The sequence below is a fragment of the Anabas testudineus genome, chromosome 6 (genome assembly GCF_900324465.2).
Source record: "Anabas testudineus chromosome 6, fAnaTes1.2, whole genome shotgun sequence".
NCBI classification, from domain to species: Eukaryota; Metazoa; Chordata; class Actinopteri; order Anabantiformes; family Anabantidae; genus Anabas; species Anabas testudineus.
In genome coordinates, this window is record NC_046615.1 from 875,186 (window position 1) to 898,094 (window position 22,909).

Below are 22,909 nucleotides of genomic sequence, written 5' to 3' on the forward strand. Positions count from 1 at the left end.
GGTAGATGACTGCTCTACCTCCTGAGCCACAGCCGCCCCAAATAGGAATCATTAGACAAGTTAACATTAACTGCACTTCTCAGACAAGAGACAGACAAGAACAGATGGCGACAACAGAGGCAGGAAACAAGATGCTGCAATTCTCAATTAAATTCTTTTCATTTATATGACGTCAAATCCCAACATTCTCACATCTCAAGGCACTTTATACTCTAAGGTTAAATATAACTGTATACAGAACTATATAGAAAACCCAGCAACCCCACTCGATCAGCATTAGACAACAATGGAGAGGAAAAACTCTGCCTCAAATGATTGGGGTGAGTGGAAAGAGGAGAGAGAAAAAAACAGCAGGAAAACAAAAACAACAACAGCAACAAACAGCAAAAACTAGGCAGGTTGGTAGGACCACTGCACTGAAAGTATACAGCTCCTAGGCCGGAGATACCTGCAAAAAAGTACAGGGAGAGAGAGACAGACACAAAGTTAATGACATGCAATGGTGGCATCTAACTGTTTTAGCAGCATTCAAGCTGCACGTGTTCTGGACGCAATACTGTACATACTCACATCCTGTGAAGTTGGACACACAATAAATAAAACAGTTACTGGAGTTTCCAGTAACTTTTGTTTGTTGTTAAAATGTGTGTGTTTATGGTTCAACCTCTTTATGACTTAAATATTATATATGACATGCATTAAAATTATAATGAAATGCAGTCATCATTTCAGTTTGCTGATGAAACTACAGTATAACTTAAAAATATTAATCAGTCAACAGAAACCTAGAAACAATAGAAACATAAACATCCGTTATTTTTGTTTTCTTTTCCAAAAGAAAGAGTTTTATTTTGTAAGAGAATTGATCATCACAGTGAAAACTCTGAATAATAAAACCAAAATATTTCTAAGAAAATAAAAGAGAACACCAATCACATCTAAGATCATTTGAGAGCCAGACGTTTCCCATCATGCCCTGAGGTTTTGCAGTCAGTAGAGAGCAATTGCAGCATATGTGTGCATGACATCAGAGCAAGTCGAGATCAAGTCAAACTGAAAAATAACCACCCTGTGCTGCGGTCCGATCACGTGCGATCAAATCTGCACAGAACTTGCTCATCTCGAACGAGCCTATAGTCTTCCACAGGAAGTCCAAATAAGTTTCCTGTCAGCAACTCCATCCCACGTTGTCCAGCACTGCCTATGTTCCCTGTGACAACCCTAGCCCTTCCTGGTCGCAGTCCTCCATCAGGTGGAGGTGTAGAAACAAAAATAGAACAAACAGAACAGAATAGCCAGCACTCAGTATGTATATGTCCAAGTGTGTGCGTTTGTGTACATGTTTAACTAGTGTGTGCATCATGTATTACTCACATGCAAGAAGAGTTTTGCCAGAGAAACAATGAGATGGTATATGCAGAGTGAGTTACATCTCTATGTTATCATGCAAATGTTGAGTACCAGAGTTAAGTATGTGCATTCATATTCACTACAGAGCACAGATGAAACACACACGCACACACACACATTCTCCCTGAGGGTGGAGGGCAAACATGAACATGAAGAATGAGTCATCGGCCTGTGGTTAGAGTAGTCACAAAATCAGCTCACAAATTACTTCACAAATCAGGATACACACATAAGCACACATATGTATGTATGAAGTATAAATAAAATAAAGAAATGCAATGAAACAAACATTTCAGTTTCCCATCCGTAAAGTGCCTTTAGGGGACTTTCGCTGTGGCTTGACAGTATATATTTATATATATATATATATATATATATATATATATATATATATATATATATATATATATATATATATATATATATATATATATATATATATACATATGTACATTTCATTGTCCTTTCATTGTTAGTGTCTGTTTTGAACTATATAAAATCACAAGGGAAATTATAAATAAATATAGATAGATTAAATATAAGTAATTCAAAATCCTCAAATCTGGTTCTTCCTCATCTTATTGATCCAGAATCAACAAGACCTTGGCAGCATGTTATTGGTTTTACTACTATATATTTAGTTAATCCAGATGTTCCCAAACTAAGGGTTGTGGCTACCAGAGAAATGTTATGCTGTGAATTTGTGCATTATGATGTTATATGGTGATGATCTCTTGTTATTAAGTATTAGACATTTTCTTAAGGAGACAATTAAGTCTCTTACATTGAGTCTTATTGTATCATATTGTATGTAGGCAAGAGGTTAGCAGACAATTAATGTGAGGTGAAAGACAAAGACAAAGATTGAATGTACTGATTCTATATATTTTTTGATTTAATATAACAGTGATCTAAAAGAAAACATTTTTTACCAAACCCACACACACACACACACACACCCCAACACAACCAGCTGGTGTAACTGTAGGATGCAGCTGTCAGATAAATATACACAATGCAGTATAAATGCCAATATCTTAATACTGTGCGAGACAAAATGGAAATGATAAAGTGCAGCATCTGAAAAGAGTGCTTCAGTGCAGCATTTCATTAATTGCATTTGCTTTCCACCAATGCTTCTAATGTGAGGATAATATGGAACTGAGGCACTGCAGTGTTTCAGGTCTGTTGCACAGTGTTCAAGTCAGATGCAATCAAAGGAATTATTTTGGAGAGCTGCATCATTCCCCAGACACAGAGAGAACGTTCATCCTCATGTCCCCATGATGTACTAATGTTGTGAGACAATTTGTCAGCGTGTGTGTGTGTGTGTGTGTGTGCATTTAAAATCAGCTCATCTCCTGTTGACAAAGTTTGAAGGTGACTTGGGAAAGAAGCCACACGTCTCTCTCATTCTCACAGGAGTCTCTTTCTCCATCTCACCACCAGCTTCACCTTCTTTTCCTCATTTGTCTACACCTCCCTCTTTCTCTGATTTTTGGCTTTCACTCATTTTTCTATTTCTGTCCTTTCTTCTTGTCGTCCACCTCTGCCCGCTAACCTCTCAGCTGAAGAGGATGACAATCAGTTTTAACTGCTCTAATTGTGTGACACCAAACTAAAGCCCTGATGAAAAGGATAAAATACAGCGGCTTGTGCTCTGATTAAGTGTGTACGTATGCGTGTGCATGTTTTCTTGTTTCCAGGCCTTGAACAGATGTTGCATGGCAAATCTAATCACCTGTATTTTGATTGTTAACCTAAAACCTAATTATCTCATTTTCTGAATTCATAAAGCTGTTTTGTGATCACAATTTATGTTCACAAGCCATGACTGCAATAAAATGGTCCATTACAAGTTATTAGCTATTATTAGTTAATACACACCACTAGTTAATGGATTCAATTTGACAGAAATTTAACCTTGAGGTGTTTTCTACAGCACTGCCAGAATTCAAGCATTCTCACATATCAGTGTTGTTAAAGTGCTACATTATACCCAGGTTAGAGGACACTGTAATTACCAGTCCTTGCATCAGTCTCTCGGTGTCTCCATGGCATCAAAATTCAACAATGGTAGTCAACGGTGGTCCTCCACCAAGCAACCTTGCTCTAAATAATATGGTCTGAGTTTACTTTTATTAAAGTAAAGTTGCTTCCTCTCATGGAAAAGCATGGTGATTGCTTTAATGGATTACCCTACAATGACAGGGACTAGACTGGTAGTAGTAGAATCCCTATGAAGCTGAACTTTTATGACAAGGTCTCATCCTCCAGTCCATGTCGTAAAAGATGAAAGGGTTTAGATCAGATACTCTCCTCTCACTACTGTCCACTTCCCCCCAGGAGGATTTTTTTTCTTAAGACCTGCTCATGTTGCATCTGTAGCACTCTAGCCTTATAGCTGAACAAAATGTGCTGCAGGCTTGTGCTGGGGGCATTGTAGAGGCAACAGGACTCTGTGTTGTCAAATAACTGGTGAAGGTTCTGTGGGTAAGGTAAGGGAGTGTGCCCTAATTAGGAGGCATAGTTTTCCACAGGAAGAAGACTATGACTTGTTCCTTTTAGCAAACCCTTCCTAGGATGTCCAGCACTGCCTGTTTGCCTGCCTGTGACAGTCCTGCCCTTCCTATTTGCACTTGCCAATGAGTCCTGAAACCTGATGATAGCCTGGTCCACTTCACTTTGGACTTTCCGAGCACACTTGAGTGTGAAGTATACGTTTCAATTTGAAAGTTCACAGAGACATAAGTTCTTCCACAACATAATAACTGACTCTATGGTGCTGTGACACAGAATAAGAGGGTCACTACATAGTCGCTTTCTATACATATAACCAGGAGCTGGAGTTTGTGTAATGTAATCAAGCTATGAAGCCAAGTGTGAAATATAATGTTTATCAGCACTGTTTACTGACACCACATGTATCACACACACACACACACACACACACACACAAACTTTAATAGTCTTATTATTGATAATAATTAGGTGGTTTGGATTCCAGTGTGTGTCTTGTCCTTTAACACACCAGCCTCAGCAGTTATTCATGGTTAGCTTTATGTTGCCATGGAGATGGACATCTCTGTTTGTGTCTACTGTGACCGGGAAGGGGTTATGAGGGATATGAGTCGTGACTGTGTAAAGTTCACACTGTTGTGTGATTTCCTCAGTGTGTGACCTATCTCACAAGGATAATCAGTGTGTAAAAGGGTGTGTGCATGTGTTTTCCTGTGTGTGCAAATCCGGAGAGAAATGTAAATGCACTTAAAGAAAATAACTTTAAATTAAGTGTAATTACATGGGTTCACAGTGCATTATGTGATATTTTACTGGTATTATTAAATACAGCAAAACATCAGTGGTTCCAACTGTATTACTGTAGCAGCCATGTATATTGTACCTTAGTATAATGAATAGTAAGTTGGCAAGACCATTGAGATGATAAGCTTCCATTAAAGCAGATAGTAACAATTGCTAACAAGCTGCCATTGTCATTTTGCAGCAACGTTTCTGATATCTGTCATAACTTTGTTTCTTTTTCACTGTGTCTCTCAGAAACCTGTCCAAGAACACCATGCTGACCACGTTGTCCTGGCAGATCTTTGAACATCTACAGCTCTTTGAACTGTAAGTCAACCCCTCCCATGTTTTCATCACAGCTGACATATGATGGACACACTGTTACCCCATAACTGGTCCCAGTACAATAACTGGTGCCAGTACAGTCATGGAAAACTAACCGAGTACTGGTCTGGATCTGTCTAGTAACCAGAGGTGGATGGTTCACCAATCAGAAAACACATACATTTATTATAGGTACTTTTACCAAGCCTCCATTCAGTGGCATCTAGACTCACTCCTACACAGTGAGAAAGTGAGTGAAGCAGTGCTTCAGGAACTGTTGGCATGGCAAGGCCTGTTGACAGGATATGTTGACCTGTATGTGGGTGCTTTGAGAAGCAGCTTGTTATTTTTTTCTGTGCTCACTCATCAAGTGCAGCAACCACATGTGTAATTAGCATTACATGTAGGTATGTCAGAGAACGGAGGGGTAAAGAGCTTGTGTCACATGTAATCAGGAGCTCCTATGTGTTACTGAAGTTTATGTTCATCTATAAATACTATTTATAAACAGCTTATCTGAAGTTTATAGCCAAGCAGTGAGCATTTGATCAAGACAAAGAGCTGCACTCTGTGTGCTCTGTGTAGTGCAGCTAGTACTTTGCACAATCAGACTGCATTCTCATTGCTTTGCAGGGTTCTGTCTACCTGTTTCAAAGTGACATTTTAACCCTTCAAAAATATTCAGAGATGCCTTAAGAGTGTATAAGCAAATATGTATAGGTCAGTTGAATGGTCTACTTGCCTGTTGATGAACTGCACAGTTTGCGTATTCAATATCACAGCAGCATTAAAGCATTTGACTAAACACCATAAGAAAAACATTCTGTCCATTTTATCTGTTTTGAAATTTTCCCAACAAGTTGCCTTGCTAGTTTGAAAAAGCTCACTTCCCATTTGCCCAAACTTTTATAGAAGCAAAGCTACATAGGAGCTGGTATTTTAATCAAGATATTATGAGGCATTGCCAGCTGTAAGAGAGAGAAGGACACCGAGGAAGAAAGATATTCTAAACATATTGTAATGTCTCTTGTAGTAACAATCTGCAGATGCTGCCAGAGCCGATCCATACTGACCATCCTCTTTAATACCAAATAGTACCCTATGTCATATTAAGGATTGTTGGAAGCTATCCAAGAAAGCTTCTTCTAAATGGCTTCATAATCATAGCCATATTACGTGTGCGTAAGTGTACTTTTGAGCATGTGTAGTTTCTTGTCTAACCTAATAACAAATTCCAAATAAAAAAACTACGCACAAATAAAAACATTAGTGTGTTGCTTAGTCGGTGTCATTATAATAATAACTGCTACTCTTGTATTCATGATGGCAAGTCTTCTTAACAAACATGTAAGTGTAAGGGGGGGGGTGGGGGGGGTGGGGGGGGGTTCCTTCCTGGGCTCCACTGGCTGTAGACGTCCTCATTTAGGTAATATACTACACTACATTTCCATTTCAAAGCTTCCAGGGAAGAGCTTTATTTTTCCACTACTCTTGTGATTACTGTGTTCTTATTTGAAAGTAATGCTGCTATGTGCTGTGAAACCTTTATTAAACCACACATTCATTCTGTGCTGGGAGAATTTCGTTTTAATTTAATAGGCATGGTTGCTGTCCAGGGTGCTGAATTCTCGGTCCTGTTGTTTTATCATAATTTCAAAGTAACACGTCTGCTTCGTCACAATTCTATCTCACACAAACCAGTGTCTAGAATGGTTTCAATTCTGTTTGCACTAAACTGAGGCAGCAGCAGGATATTAAAGCCTTTTTCTGTGAATATTATGATAGCAGCTTGTTAAAACATGCCATCTTTTATGTGTCCTGCATGACTCATCCTAAATGACTGCTCCTTCAGACACTCAGGAAGGACAGCATCAGCAGCACGTACTGCGCTGAAATATTTTTCTTCTTTGCTGTCTTTTGGCCAGATGCCAGAGAAAAATCAGGGACATCAGAGACAGAGCAAAGGAGAGAGTGTGGAAAAGTGTGACAGTGTTTTCTGCACAGAGAGGCTGCAGCTGCATAGGTATGATAAAATGCAAGGTTTAGGTCTTTTTCAGGAAAAATATGCAGCAATAGATAACATCATTGAGGGATGAAGTGAATCTGAATAAAAACTAAATTCAAGTGGCAGCGAAAAAACGGCCTTCATCTCCAAAGCCAGGAACCAGCCTTAGTGTGAAAAGGGAAATCAGTACCTGACGTATGTCATGTCATATGATGTCATGTTATGTCACACCAGGTTCTATCACATGCGTCCACTTGGAGGGCAGCTGTGGATTAGGGGGTGGAAGATGTCACACATTCACGCCATGTGACCTTGAACTTATTATGCATGGTAGCTAACTATATATATATATGTGTGTGTGTGTGTGCGTGTGTGTGTGTGTGTGTGTGTGTGTGTGTGTGTGATAAGAATTTAAAGTAAAAGTGTATAAATGCAATCCATTTACTGTAGATTAGCATGTCCTATCATATGAAATCACATACACTGTGTACTCTCTTGTTGTCTTGTTAATCCATATTATCTGTTATGGGAACTCATCCACTTTTCTCCACCAACAAATAAAGTTTGGACATTGAGCTCTAACTCGCTTTTCTCCATGGATTAAACATTATTCCTTATTGTAATGTTAGTCACCTAAAGCAACTTTTATCAGCTTGATAAATCACTTGAGGGCTCTGTGGAGTAACTGTTCCTAGCACTGGACTCTTCTAGCCAGTGTCGTTCCTGGGATCTGTTGGCACCACTCTCTCACCCCTGGGACCACTTTGGTTTACACTGTACACCCCCTTTCTAGTTCCTCTTTCAGGCCCTGGTACTTTACAAGCTTCCCCTTCTTCCTGATGTTGCAGCCACTTGGAACTTCTACTTCTATCACTTGACAGACATTTCTGAGAAGTTTGTCTCTGGGTGCCATTTTGTTGATGTACTCTTGCTTGTTGCTGTTTTGCTTGCATTTGATTCTTAGTGCTGCAATACTTTGTACTCCTCAAATTCCAAAATACTGATTCTCTTGTCTTATTGCAGTAAAATGTGACTCCTCTTTCAGTTTCTTGTACAAATTCTATGATGGATAAAGCACATGTCAGCACCACAGCCTCCTTCTCATTCCCAAAGTTGCCCTTAGTTGTGAATGTGACTTTGATTGTGTGTCTTTATGTGTCAACTGTGTGATACACTGGTGATCTGTCCAGGAACCCACCTATCACTCAAGGAGGAGTTAGGACTAGCACCTGGGTGTCTTGGATATGGCATGATGTCAATATACATCAGTCAGCTACAACATTAAAACATGTGGTTTTGATAATTATTATTATTAGTCATTAATTTACTATAATACACTTTCTAAATGGGTGTTGCTAATGTCAGAAAGAGGTATCAATGAAGATAGTAGGTGCAGACCTACAAGATATTATTTCCCCTGTAAATATAATGGAAACAATAAGTATATGAAATGAGCATCACATAATGATCCTAAAATTAAGTATGAATACCACAAAACAACATTTGTTTTTGCATTAAACTGTCATAATTTGATGAGTCTGAGACTTAGTAACTGTGGTTACATTTTTATTTTTGTAATATCCTTGTCTACTTGACATAGCTCAGTGCATGTAGACGCAGAATACTGCAAATTCTACAGGGCCCAAACAGCTACAGCTTTACGTGTGAGCTGTTTGGGAAACAGTGTAATGCTGTTTTTAGCTTAGAGAGACTTTGTGGCTCAGGTATTGTGCCGGTTTTACAGTGCATATATTTCAGGAATGTCAATTTTTGTTGTGAGTCCAATTGAGGATAACGCGACTGGAGCGTCAGTGCCTGTGAGACAGTGTGTAGGTATGTGCATGTTAGAGCGTGTTCTGCCAACATCAGCCTGTGAAGATGCCGCTTGCTATCCTGGCTAGGATATTTAAAGAACTGCTGTGGGGATGATAATAGTGAGATATTTCGAGCTATGAGCTGTCTTAGGCTGCTGCGGCTATTTGCCGTGCTGGGCAGTGTAGAACACACACAAACCAACTCTCTCTCTCGCTCTCTCTCACTCTCAGACACACATAGTGAAACACACATGGCTAGAGGTCAACACTGGCTCTTTTCAGATCTGGATCTGTTTGAGCTATTTCAGGTATCAGTAATTACTGTATATGATTAATGTTGCCACACCAAGTGATTAACAGCTATTAAAGGCACTGGCACATGTGAAATGAATGTTTTTAAAGATAGTTATTACAGCAATAGGTGAGATAAACACTATATTTAACAACTTTATTTCCATCTATCCTCTCCTCCCACCACCCTTTCTCAATCACTAGCCAAACTCAATTTAGTCAAACCTTTTTTTTAATGTCACAAAAAATAAAATACAATTTCCATCAGAAAGGATTGGTGCATATAAGTGAAGCAGATGTCATGAAAAGAACATCCTGCAGAAATGTGCAAGTTGCAGTCTTTTAAGATAAATCCTATAAGACACTTTCTCTGCCACAAATGTGTCATTTGAGGATAGCAGTGTTAATCCTCATGAGCATCCTGAAGGGTTATTTCACACACAGCAGCTGGGTTGCTAAAGCTGCTGCTAACAGACATCACTTAAATAACAAATATGTTGTAGAACATATTCCCTATCACACCTATACCAAGCATGATTTTCAAAAAGATCATTCATTTTGATTGAAAGGCCTGATGAGAGACTGTGTTGCTGGGATTTTCAGATTGATAAAAACACTCACTGATACTTAAACACTATCTGACAAATCATCTGTTTACTCTGTAGATCTCCTTTAAGGCTTTTTATTGAGGCCTATTGTTTGATATGTATGCTTAATAGTTACAGTATAACAACACATAGGCCCTGATTTACTAAAGGTTTTGGTAAAAAACTTTCCCAACATAAGCTGATCTACTTGTAAGCAACTTACAAGTGAGGTACAAGACAAGCAGTATATCTAAATCAAAGAGAAAAACATGTGTGTTATATATGTTATAGGAAGAATTATTTCTGTTTCCTGGAAAAGTGCAAGAGAGGATTTTTTCTTTTTATAAAATTGAACAGTATAGGAAGTTGCCGAAGATTTTTGAAAATTGGGAGTGAGACTGCTGAGTGTGCAGCTTTGGTAGCTCCTTCCACCATCTTGAGACCACCTGCCTTCATAAATATGCAAAGTGAGGCATTTTTGCCCAAGTGCGCAAAATAGAGAAAATGCAAATATACACACAGTGTGATTTATCAAGCCGTAAAGTGATTTGCAGTGACTGAGATTGCAAATGTAATACATTTGAAAGGCAGGTGCTTGCAAACACTTCCAACCCCCTGTACCCCAAATTAAATGAGCTCCTGTGTCCCCTTGACCACAGGCCGAACAATTAGCACCGTACTTTTATTAATTGCAGCACATCATCAAGTCTTAACATTTGGTGCGTGTGGACAAACACACTTTTGGACCACAGGCGAGCTATGCTCCACAAAACAAGTCCGATTTTCTCAGCTAGTTGCTGAGAAATTCCCACACCCATAAACCAAAATACAACTGGGTTGGAGGACACCATTTTTAGGAGATTTTACCTGCAAATATAAGCCATATATTTAATTCACTCATGCAAGAGAGGATGTGTACATAAATATATGTGTGGGGGCATTAGATATAATCTGCCAACTCTGGTTTCTGTGCACCAAGGATGCACTGAATAAAACCAGACATGACTTTTATGCAGTTCCCTTTTTCCCCTGAGTTAAAGGGACAAATTTTTCATAAAGTGTCCAATAACAGCTTTAATTCCTCTGGATTGGATTTTCACTTTTGTTTAGGTTGGTCTCTCCACGATTGAAACTTAGAAACAATTTTTACAATACATTTATATTTGGTTATTTGGCAGACGTATTTGTCCAAAGCGACTGACAAGTGAGGTACAAAGCAAGTAAATATCTAAGCCAAGGAGATGAACTTTTAAGTAAAGTGCTTAAGAAGGAGCAGTTTCAATTCATTCTGTTCATGATATATGTATAGACGTCATATATATATATATATATATATATATATATATATATATATATATAGTTCTAAAAAAAATAGGTTAATAAACTCAGATTTAAATTTTCCAGTGTATTCTGCTCCATTTGTCAGGTGTGAAACCAGTGAATGTTAGACATAAGGGTGTGGGTGGTAAATGAGTGAATGTGACAGACCCTCCATCACCTCATGTTTAGCAGCATTATTTTTAGCCATTCAGCTGCTCTCTGTGTATTAGTAAAGTGGATATTTTTTCATTTAACTCACAATCACACCTGTTGGGTCTGCTATGTCTTTTGGTAATGGACATCAAGTCATTGCTCTCACACATAACCGCAGCTAACTCAACATCATGCTAGGTGATAGATAGGTGGCATTGTACCTAATAGCTGATCTGTGCACTTTAGTTTGATTTGGCCTCTGCAGTGAAGTTCTGCTTCGTCATTGAAGGACTTGTACTGTATCTCATGTTTTCACCAATTGGCATTCAGTGTTGGAAAAGTTTCAATACCACATTTAGTATGGTTGCGGTTGTTTTTCCACACATACTGTTCCAGTCGAATGTTTAGATCTACCTTCTGTAGGATTTCCTTTCTTGTTTCTTGTAGTAAAACATTCTGTTTTAAACAAAGTATTTTTCACATCTCTGATTCTGCAAAGTAGCTACTCTTTGTCTTAATGACAGCTTTGTACATAACCCTGTCTTCTTGGTCATATCTTAACTAGCTCCATTAGATAGTCACTAGTGCTTAATGTTTTTAAGACTATAACTGTGTTCTCCTCAACAAAAAAGCAACAGCAGTCCACCATTACTTTAAAAATGAAAAAAAAAAAAAAAAAACAAAAAAAACTTGGCATTAGATGTGGGAAATCTTCAAATTAGGCTTTTGGTTTCAGCAGCAGTGTTTTTGTGAGCCAGACACAGAAACAGATCACACATGTGACATGTGTGTCTACAGTCATTGTATTAGGGTTAAGGAGCCCCCTGATACGAAGCACAAGGCTCACTCACTGAGATTGTTTGTGTTCCCTTGCAATAGGTTTTGCATTGCCTCTCAATACATGTGTTGTTTGTGTTATCTATGTTGATCTTTACAGTACAGTTTGTGTCATACAGTAACTGTCTAACTCAACGAGATGAATACAGTTAGTTAATGGAAACTGTACATGGCACTGTCAAGGCTGATTGAGACAAACTGTAGCTGGGATTGCAGCTACAGCTGAGATGACACTGTTGAATGTGACTGTAGCAGTATCTGTGCTTCAGTTATTATAATTCTGATTGTCTACATTAATAACTATAACTAATAAGCTTTTGTTTTTAACCAAAGCTCATTATGGTTAAAACTATGTGACTCACTCAGTAGAGCTGGACAGAAAAGCGGTGTACAATAACCGATGCCTGCTGTCATGAGTAAAAACCAGGGTACATCCAGGGTAAGTGGTCTCCTGTACACTGTACTTTAACTGTGTCTGTAGATCAGACCATTGAATCTGTGTGAACATACAAATCTAAATAAGTTAATAATAATAATGAATACGTTATTGATCCCCTTGGGGAAATTGTGGTTGGACAGCTACCAGAAATACCAGCTCTACTACAGGGTTTCGGTGTCTTGTCCAAGGACAAGATGATTTGTATTTATTGCTAATCGCTTCTTTCAAAAGAGCTCTGACCACCGTTGCTTGTCTTTCTGCACTTTCTCTTTGTTTTCATGCACTATTTGCACTAGGTTTCACAGGATGCACTTTATGTGGCTAGGACAACTTAGCAGTCCTCAGCTCCATGTTCTGTCTTGTTACTGTCCTATGTAGCTCCATGGTTCTGGAGAAACGTCTCATTTCACTATGTACTGCGTCAGCTATATGTGGTTGGAATGACAATAAAGCTTCTTGACTTGACTTGACTTGACTTGACTTGACTTGATGGTATATATAGGTGTTTTAACACTCAATGACCGTCAGTAATGTTATACATTTGGGTAAATATCATTTATTTACCACTCTGTCTAACCTGAGTGGTTCATGTAGTTTTTATGCACACTGAGCAAATACAATAACCACTGAGACACAGGTAAAGCTACAGTTCAAGATTCAAGATTTAAAAAACTTTATTAATCCCAGAGGAAAATTGTTTTGCCTCGTTACAGTTGTTCTCAACACAGACAGAAAGAAAAGGAACCACAACCAGGAAAGATCCAACACCAACATAAATACAGAATGACATCAATACAGTCGAACTCAATATATATACAGAATATACTAGATGAAGGAAAATGGTTCAATAATTACAGTCTAGGGTGGAATAACAGCAGTTATATGAGAAGAAATTGTCAGTTCCCCAACCCCTTACAGTTACAATGGACAGCACCATCCCAGCCGTAATCCCATTTACTTCCAGTCAGTGTCACAGCTTAATAACAGCTGATAACTAACTGTATCCATCTCACTAAGTTACACTGGTACTTGCTGGTACCTCAGCAGCAACAGCTGAGAGTGAACCCCCATGCAGTGTGGCCACAGCCAGTGGGGGAACTACTGCATGACACAGGCTATACTCTCAGAATAGGATGATATGGACCAGAGTTAGGTATTGCAAGATAATGCAAAAACTCTTGCAAGGTAATGTAAAAGTAGCAAAAAAAAAAAAAAATAAAAAATGCTACGATTACCACAGAGTCAGTCTCTTCATGTTGCCTCTGTCTTTACATAGCTTTCAGCTATCATACCTAAATCTATGAGAAGTCAAATTGTTTTCCAGACTCACCACTCCTCACGTTGAGTCTGTATTTAAGGTTCAACTCCTGCTAATCATGTGTTCCACGGGTCAACCTGCAGGGTTGTGCAGGACAAAGCATCAAGGTCACATGGTGAATGGTATCTGCCACACTCACTGCAACCTACAACATCTCTTTGTGAATGAGCTATTGTGCCATAAAGGAGGTATTCAGCCTCAAAAAAAGGTCTGCACTTCACAGTGTGAGTGCAGGTGAAAGAATATATGGATCTGCTTCATCTTGAATTGAATTAGATTGTATTTTATGCTCCATAGATTTCTGTGAAATTGAAAATGACCTCAGTTAGTCAGCTGCTGCTTTTTATATTCACCTCCACAGCATCATGCAACAGCATTTTGTATTATAGATTATTTTGTCGAATTTACCATGGCCACTAGATGTCACCTAATTACAACACTTCTCCTGCCTACTGGTAGGCCAGTAGGTGCCAACTGTGCTAAAGGCTGTTTAAAGGTTTGATAACAGCATCAGCTGAACGCTCTAAAACCACCAGTGTCCATGCTATACTGTATATAGGCAGTATGGAAGTGGCATAAGAATAGAAAACAGCAAAGGTTAACCATAACATTTTCTTAACCCCCTCTTTGGTTCCTGTTTGTCTCTCTGTCTATCTGCCCTCACACTTTTAATGAAAGTGGGAGGTTATCTGTGTAATATTATTGAGAGAGAGGTTATCTCCCCTACAAAGTGGAGCAACTAATTTATACCACACTCCCCAGGTAGATGGGGGAGTTAATTAAGTTGGTGGCAGAGGAGCAAAGATTATATTTGCTGCATGTTGTCAGATAAACTGCAGTCAACCTGGGGGGTAACAACATGATACTAAGGACCTAAAATGTACTAATGAAAGCAGTTTAATTAAGCTGAGCTTACAGGGTGCCACAAAAAGATCCGTTTCTGCAGTGTGAGTTGCTATTTGGCAGTGTTGAGGACAACATATTTGTAATGTTAATGTTGCTGGGGACGTGAGTAGTCATGTTTAATTACACTGAAACTGTTCCCTACCTTTATATAATGGCCTATTTCTGCATTAAGTCACCAAATTGCAAATCTCTTTCTTTTCCTTTCAGCTGTTCTCTTTCAGGGGTCGCCACAGTAAATCATCCATAAATCTCCTCTTTAGTCTTCCTTTAGACCTCCTGCCTGGCAGCTCCAACCTCCTCATCCGTTTACCAATATGATTACAATCTCTCCTCTGAACATGTTCAAACCACCTGAATCTGGCCTCTCTGATTTTATCTCCAAAACATCTGACATGGTCTGTCCCTCTGATGGACTCATTCCTGATCCTATCCATGCTCATCACTCCCAAAAAGAACCTCAACATCTTAAGCTCTGCTACCTCCAGCTCTGACTCTTGTCATTTCTTCCATCCTGCTTGTGCATGCCTCTTCACTTCTTTTCCACACTTTCTGTTGCTCTGAACTTAAGTACTGAAAGTTCTGCAGCTTCTTTACCTCTGTTCCCTGTAACCTCACTGTTCCTCTTGGTTCCCAAGAAGTAGCTCAGAGCTGATCTTTGATGCAGACCCACTCAGATTGGTACCAGTACACTTCTACTTCATTCCTGTGGCACCCTCTCACTAGACAAGATCTAGTTAAAGAGCCTAGTCGGAAACCTATTCATCAATTCTTCAAAGAACTCCTTCCGTCTTCCCATCACACACGCTGCATTGCCCTGTACTCCTGTCTATTCTCTTTAGTCCTTTCAGTGTTCCGCTTCTTCTTAGCTAACGTCTTTCTCTGTATACACACCTGGACTTCCTTATTCCACCACCAAGTTTCCTTATCCAATTTCCACTTCCCTGATGACACATCAAGTACCCTCCTACCTGTCTCCTTGATCACATTAAATCTCAGAGATACTATGTCTAATCACATTCTTACCATAGATGACTTAGTATTGGCCTCAAGTAATACTGTAAGAAATCTCAGAGTTATCTTTGACCAGGATATCTCCTTCACTTCATACATAAATTCTGCTGCAAGACTCTTAACTAGAAAAAGAAAATGCGATCACATCACTCCTGCATTAGCTTCCTTACACTGGCTGCCAGTATGTTTTAGGATTGATTTTAAGATTTTATTAATAACTTTTAAAGCTCTGCATGGCCTTTCCCCCAGCTATTTATCCCAGCTTTTAAAGCCTTATGAGCCTGCACGTAGCCTGAGATCCTCTGGTAGAAATCTTCTGTATGTCCCTGATGTCAGAATGTCTGAGGTGACAGAGCCTTTTCAGTTAGAGCCCCTAAACTCTGGAACAACTTACCCGAGGAAATAAGATCAGCTGACTCAGTAACATCTTTTAAAACTCTCCTTAAAACATACCTCTACCTGCGAGCCTTTTGCGATCTTCTGTAAGCTAAAACAAATCTGTCCTTGGGAAGACTCTCCATTAGATTACAATGTCTTTACGTTGGAACTGGTCTTTCCAAGGACCGATGTGGTAGTTGTTTGTATTATTGTTTTGTTTGTATAACTGTTTCCTGCTCCCCAACCGGTCAAGGCAGATGGCCGTTTAACTTGAGCCTGGTTCTGCTGGAGGTTTCTTCCCCTAGGGGGAGTTTTTCCTCTCCACTGTTTGCCTAGTGCTTGCGCAAGTTGGTCTTGTTGGGCTACATGTGTTTCTTGTCTGTCTTGTGAAGCACTTTGTAACATAAGTTTAGAAAAGTGCTCTATAAATAAATGTTTTATTAATTTATTATAAAAGAAATCTCTAGAACTGCCTTTTTCCACCTGACAACCATTGTTAAAATTAGGAGCATCCTGTCCCAAAGTGATGCTGAAAAACTAGTCCATGCATTTGTTACTTCCAGCATGGACTATTGTAATTCCTTATTAATAGGATGTCCCATTTACTCATTAAAAAGCCTCCAGTTAATCCAAAATGCTGCAGCCAGAGTTCTGACTGGAATTAGCAAGAGAGATCATATTTCTCCAACGTTAGCTTCTCTCCATTGGCTCCGTGTAAAATCCAGAATTGAATTTAAAATTCTTCTCCTCACTTATAAATCACTTAATAATCAGGCTCCATCTTATCTCAAAGAACTCATAGTTCCATATCTTCCAAGCAGAACTCTCCGTTCTCAGACTGCAGGTTTACTTGTGGTTCCTAGAGTTTCCAAATGTAGAATGGGAGGAAGAGCATTTAGCTACCAAGCCCCTCTCCTGTGGAACCAGCTCCCAGTTCAGGTTCGGGAGGCAGACACCGTCTCTACATTTAAGACTAGACTTAAAACTGTCCTTTTTTATAAAGCTTATAGTTGGAGATGGATCAGGTGACTCTGAACCATCTCTTAGTTATGCTGATATAGGTTAGTCTGCTGGGGGACCTCTACTGATAAACTGAGCTCCTCTCCTCTCTCCTCTCTCCTCTCCTCTCCATTCAAATGCCACCATTGCATGTCATTAATTTTGTGTCTTCTCTCTCCTGTAGTTGTGTGTCCTCCTCTCTGTCTCCCCCTCTCTCTGTACTTTTCTGCAGGTATCCTCGGCCTGAAGCTGTATATCACCAGAATCCAGTTGACTTGTTTGTTGTTGTTTTTGTTGCCTGCTGTTCTTTTCTCTCTTCTCTTTCCACTCACCCCAACCGGTTAAAGTTCGCTCAAATGGGATTGTTGGGTTTTCTATATGAATTTTTGCATAATTATACTCTGTAAGGTCTTAAACCTTACACTGTAAAGTGCCTTGAGTGACTTCTGTTGTGAATTGGCACTATACAAATAAAACTGAATTGAAGAGAATTGAATTAGCTGTATTCGTGCAGTCATCTGGAAACACCTCCTGACCTGCCAGGGCCTGTCTTACCTCTTCCCTGAAAGCTACACACCATTCTTCCTTTTTCAACTACCAGCACTTTGTCCTCTGCTCTGCCTCAGTCTCCTCATCTTCCTCACCACCATTATCACTTTACACACCACCATCCTGTGTTGTCTGGCAACGCGCTCCCCTACTAAAACTTTACAGTCACCAATCTCTTTCAGATTACGTTGGCACAAGAGTAGTCCACCTGAGTGCTTCTGCCTCCGCTCTTATATGCCTCCTTTTGGAAGAAAGCATTAATTACAGCCATTTCCATCCTTTTTGCGAAGCCCATCACCATCGGTCCTTCTGTGTTCCTGTCCTGAAGACTAAGCACCATCTCATCATCTCTGTTCCCTTCACCTTCACGTCCATTGAAATCTGCACCAATCACCACTCTCTCAACTCTAGGGGTGCTCTGCATTACATCACCTAACACACTTCAGAATTTCTTCTTTAATTTTAACTCATATCCTATCTGTGGGGCATGACCACTAACAACATTTCCAGCTTCCGAGTCATCACCCTATCTGATACTCTTTTTTTTACCTGCAGAACAATCCTGACAAACTCCTCTTTTAGAATAAGTCCTACTCCATTTCTCTTCCCATCCACACCATGGTTAAACAACTTGAAGCTTGATCCTAAGCTTCTAGGCTTGCTACGTTTCACTTGGTCTCCTGGATACACAGTATGTCTGCCTTTTAGTTACAGCACATTTAATAAAAATTATTTTAACATAACATTACCTGCTCCATTAAGAGGAAATCGCATCACTATAACCTTGTTTCTTACTGGGCAGCCTGTGAAAACTGCATCAGCCTGTCTCTCTTAAAATACTACAGATTCACGTCAAATACATTGTGCCACAAACTGCATTATTGGAACTGTAGAATCTAGTGATTTTAATGCGGAGTTTGTTTTAAACTCCTGACCAAATGTTAGTGTACCTTGTTCCCTACAAATACATATTTGTATTTTCAGTTTAGTTGCACACAAACGTAATGTTTAGGAGAATGTGTTACTCATGGGGACATCACTTCAAGGTTTTTAGGTGCAGTAATATGTTAGGCTTGTATTGGTGGTGGAAAGTAGTGGTATCTAAGTACTTAGCAAAAATGTCAAACAATTCAACCAATTGATCTTTCTCTTTACATGTTTTACCTTCTCTACATTACGTTCCAAAAATATGTGAAATGACAACTACCTGATAAGAAAGCTAATATTCAGAATAGTTATTAGACTGACTCATTCCCCCAGAATTAATAAAATACACTTTTCACAGAAAATGTGCCCTCTTGGGTTGCATAGGCATACATATAACCAATCTGTGAGCTTCCATTGCAGGCTTACGGTGTGTGTGTGTGTGTGTGTGTGAGAGAGAAAGAGGGAGAGAGAGAGAGCGCAAGTGTGTGTGGGTGATCACTTGTCAACGTGTCTATTTTCCCCTCATTCTCTTAACCTGCCTAATCTTGCAGTCTGAATTTTGGAATGTAATAGACAAAACTGCCCCTTGTAAACAGTATGAAGCTATTGTTTTACCTTTCAATGGTTGCTATGGTTATACATGTGTCTTGGCAGTAGGTAGCAGAGTTTTGACTCAATTAATATCTTCTATTTTTTACATTTCTTTCCCTTGCTATCCAGTCATTTAGAAGGGGTGGTGTTCGACTGTGGCTGTGAGATCCGCTGGCTGCAACTATGGCAACTGAGAGGAGAGGCAGGACTAAACAGTCAACAGTTATACTGCTATGATGGCCACAGGGACATACTGCTGAATGACATGAACATTAGCAGCTGTGGTGAGTATCAAAGACATACAGAAACATACACAGCCACCTGAGTTACTGTGACAGAAGGCATTACTGGGATAGTTTTTATGGAAATTGACCTGTGTCATTGTCAGGTACTGCTGCAATCTAGACATCTACACTTTAACTTTTTCAGCTACTGTAGAATTACGTCACAATGAATTCAATTATGTTTGAATTACTTGACTTCAGACCAGACTAGTATCCAGACCCTCAAACTCCTGTCATTTGTAGAACCTCAATTCTCTAGATTCTCACACCTGGATTTGGGCAGTTTATCCTGTTTTCCCTACATGTGCTAAGGGAAAGATTTACATGCATGCTAACTCTCTAGAGCGGCTTTTACCTATGTGTGTATCTGTATTTGGCTACATTCATCCTCTTCCCTGTACTGTCCAGTCTTCTGAGAAGCTCCCCATAACATGATGTTGCCACCACCATGCACAGGAGTTTAATTAGATCAGATAATCTTTTTCTTCATGCCCTGAGTCATTTAAACACTGTCAAAATTCAGAGATAGTCCTCCTTTCATCAATTGAGACCACTTTAGAAATACTTCATACCTTTTCCTTCCTCTATAAATAGTTTCATTGCAGAAGTCTACTTAACGTTTCTTGGACGTTATACACACAGGGGTGTGACTTTTTAAATTACATCTAATCATGTCCCTGTATAGAAAATAGTGACACTCTTAAGCTCTTAAGGTTTTTTCAATTCCACACTTCATGTAATGTAATGTATTTCAAGAGCTCACAGGATTATCTGGCCATATGCTTTATGTTTGTTTTAATTGGATTTCAATTAACCAGCTACTTTGTGAATTTCTGAAAGTGAGATTGAGAGTTCTTTTGTAATGAAGCATTTTAATGTGATATATAAGGGTGTTGCTGTTTATTTTTTTAAATAAATAATAATTCGTTTGCATTCTTATTGTCTGAGAAGTTTTGTGGAAAATTTTGAGAAGTGTACTTTAACAAATCATGTATTCTGAGGCTATATTTTTACATTTTTTTGCCTACTTATTCCTCTATTCACAGTGAAGATCTGCATATAGTACTTTACATACAGTATATACTAAAAATACAATCATTATGGAGTAGGGCAATGGGGAAACAACATCTGTCTGTACTTAACTGCTGAGTTAGTTGACTAAGTGGAGCCAGTTTCTGTGTTCAACAGCTTAAAATATGTCCCGTTTATGGAATAAATATATTTACTCTTAAGTTCCCTCTCTTACTCAGACCTGCCGGATATCAGCGTTAGCCACAGCAACCTCACAGTCATTGAGGGTGATCGAGTAACGGCCATCTGTAACGGCTCAGGCTCACCGTTACCTGAGGTGGACTGGCCTGTCAATGGCTTGCATTCCATCAATGCACAAGAGGTACGGAGGGCACACACGCACACTTTCACACATACTGAAGAAAACGCACAACAGCTAGACTTGTGAGTGCTGCATTTTACACAGAGTAGCTGCAAGAAACTGGCACTTCCCTCGGTAATAACTGATGTGTCTGTTGGCATTAATCATTGACATAGTTTCCAGCAGAAACAAACTATTGTACAGCAGCTCCTGAGAGAGGAAGCGTTGAAGTCTTATTTTATTAATTACCTGTAGCTAGTTAGATAGGATCATGGAGGACAAATTGGCAGTTTTGTCTGAGAGCAATGTGTGATTCAGAGCTGTCTACTTAATATTCATAAAGCATGGATAACTGCTGTAGATATTCCACTCTGTAATCATCCTCTCCTGTCAGTTCTAGCATCTGCCAAGTAAAGGGGCATTTTACAGTGTGACTGTATTATACCAAAAGAGAAGCTAAGTCCTACAGAGACAGGTAAAATATATTTGTTTCAATTTGAATTCAATTAAGTTTATTTATATAGAGCCAACAACAACAAAAGTCATCTCAAGTCACTTTACAGACAACTATAGAGGGAGAACGGACAAAGTTAATGACATGCAATGGTAGCATGTCAGCTGATTTATGTGAATGATTTCACTCATCATTCATTTGGATCAGTAGGGTAGTTGTCTACCAGCCCCAGGGTTCAAGGTATCAAAGTGTTCCTGGACAAGACACTGAACCCACAACACATGTGAAGGTGTAAAGATGTTAATGCCTCTCTCTGTAGTTTCCATTAATTACATAATAATATCAAAGCAAGCATATGAATACAACCGGACAGTTTGCTTGTCAGTTTGATGTATAAAATACCCCATGCATTATCATTACATCCACATGGGAGGTAGGAAACATGCAGGGTCCAGCCGTCCTGCAGGTTTCAGCCCATAACCTCCTTGCTGCATGGTGAGAGTTTACACTACGCCTTCCTCTCTTGTTCCACTCCCACCTGACCTATTATTTACTCATGCCTGTTTTTTCTCCTTGTAGGCCAAAGTCTACGACAACAACACCATCCATTCCATCAACATAACTTTGGTCAATGTGAGCAGAGACGACAACAATTTCCTGCTAACCTGCACAGCCACCAATGTAGTGGGCATGACCAATGCTTCCGTCCAGCTAACTGTTCACTGTGAGTACACACCAAATAAACACATACACTCACAGACTGCTTTTCAGTTGTCTATTATATTTTCCATTTAATGGTCATTCTAGGAAAGTACTTATTAGTGTTGCTAAAAAAGACCCATTCATCATCATTACAGTGCATCACACATCTATGTGTGTGTGTGTGTGTGTGTGTGTGTGCATCAGGAATTGGTATATTGATATTCATGCAATGTGCAAAAGGTGCTGTTTACCTAAAATGTGTGTCATATGTAAAGGCTACATAAATTATCCTGTTACATGGTGATTAAAGAGGTCACAACAGCATCACACCTACAATATATCACAAAGGGAAGCAAGTGCTTCAGATTTTTTATCTTGGAAAAATACAGCAAACATTATCATACTCCAATGCAGGCCTGTGGATGATAATGTAACACATTCATGAATGCTATTTTCAGTGCAAGCTACACCCGCACATCATGCATACATCTTGTTACACCCAGAGGCTTGAATTTCAAAACACTGGGATTCTGATGAAACTATTTTAAGGTGCCCTGTACTAGAATTTCATTTTAGAGGTGAGCAGTATAAGGGAAATTTTGTCTGCTTTCACAAATTCACTATATTTGATTATAGGACTTTCTCTGCTCATCACTGTATTGTCAGACTACAATACAGTGGCAAGAAAAAATATTTGAACCTTTTAAAACTTTTTTTGATCTTCATCAATGTAAAGACTATTAACAAATACATGTATGATGTGCCTAAAAATAACACACAAAAAACAAAATAATTCTGCTCTTTCATGTCTTTAATTCAAAGACTCATAGTGCTAGTGAAAAAGTATGTTAACTCTTAGAATAATGATCTCAAACCTTTGTAGGTGTGGACTAGAGCTACTTTGACTGACAAAAACCACTCACACTTTTTGAGTT

At 39.1% G+C, this 22,909-nt stretch overlaps 1 protein-coding gene across 2 annotated transcripts in view; it reads left to right on the top strand.

Moving 5' to 3' along the window:
* Positions 1 to 22,909, top strand: part of LOC113165337 (NT-3 growth factor receptor-like) — a 138,046-nt gene that overhangs the window by 43,944 nt on the left and 71,193 nt on the right. For both annotated transcript variants that reach the window (XM_026364750.1, XM_026364749.1), the window contains exons 4-7: positions 4,969 to 5,040; positions 19,292 to 19,446; positions 20,697 to 20,839; positions 21,852 to 21,996. In XM_026364750.1, coding sequence (XP_026220535.1) covers positions 4,969 to 5,040; positions 19,292 to 19,446; positions 20,697 to 20,839; positions 21,852 to 21,996 — 515 coding nt within the window. The remainder of the gene's footprint in view (positions 1 to 4,968; positions 5,041 to 19,291; positions 19,447 to 20,696; positions 20,840 to 21,851; positions 21,997 to 22,909) is intronic.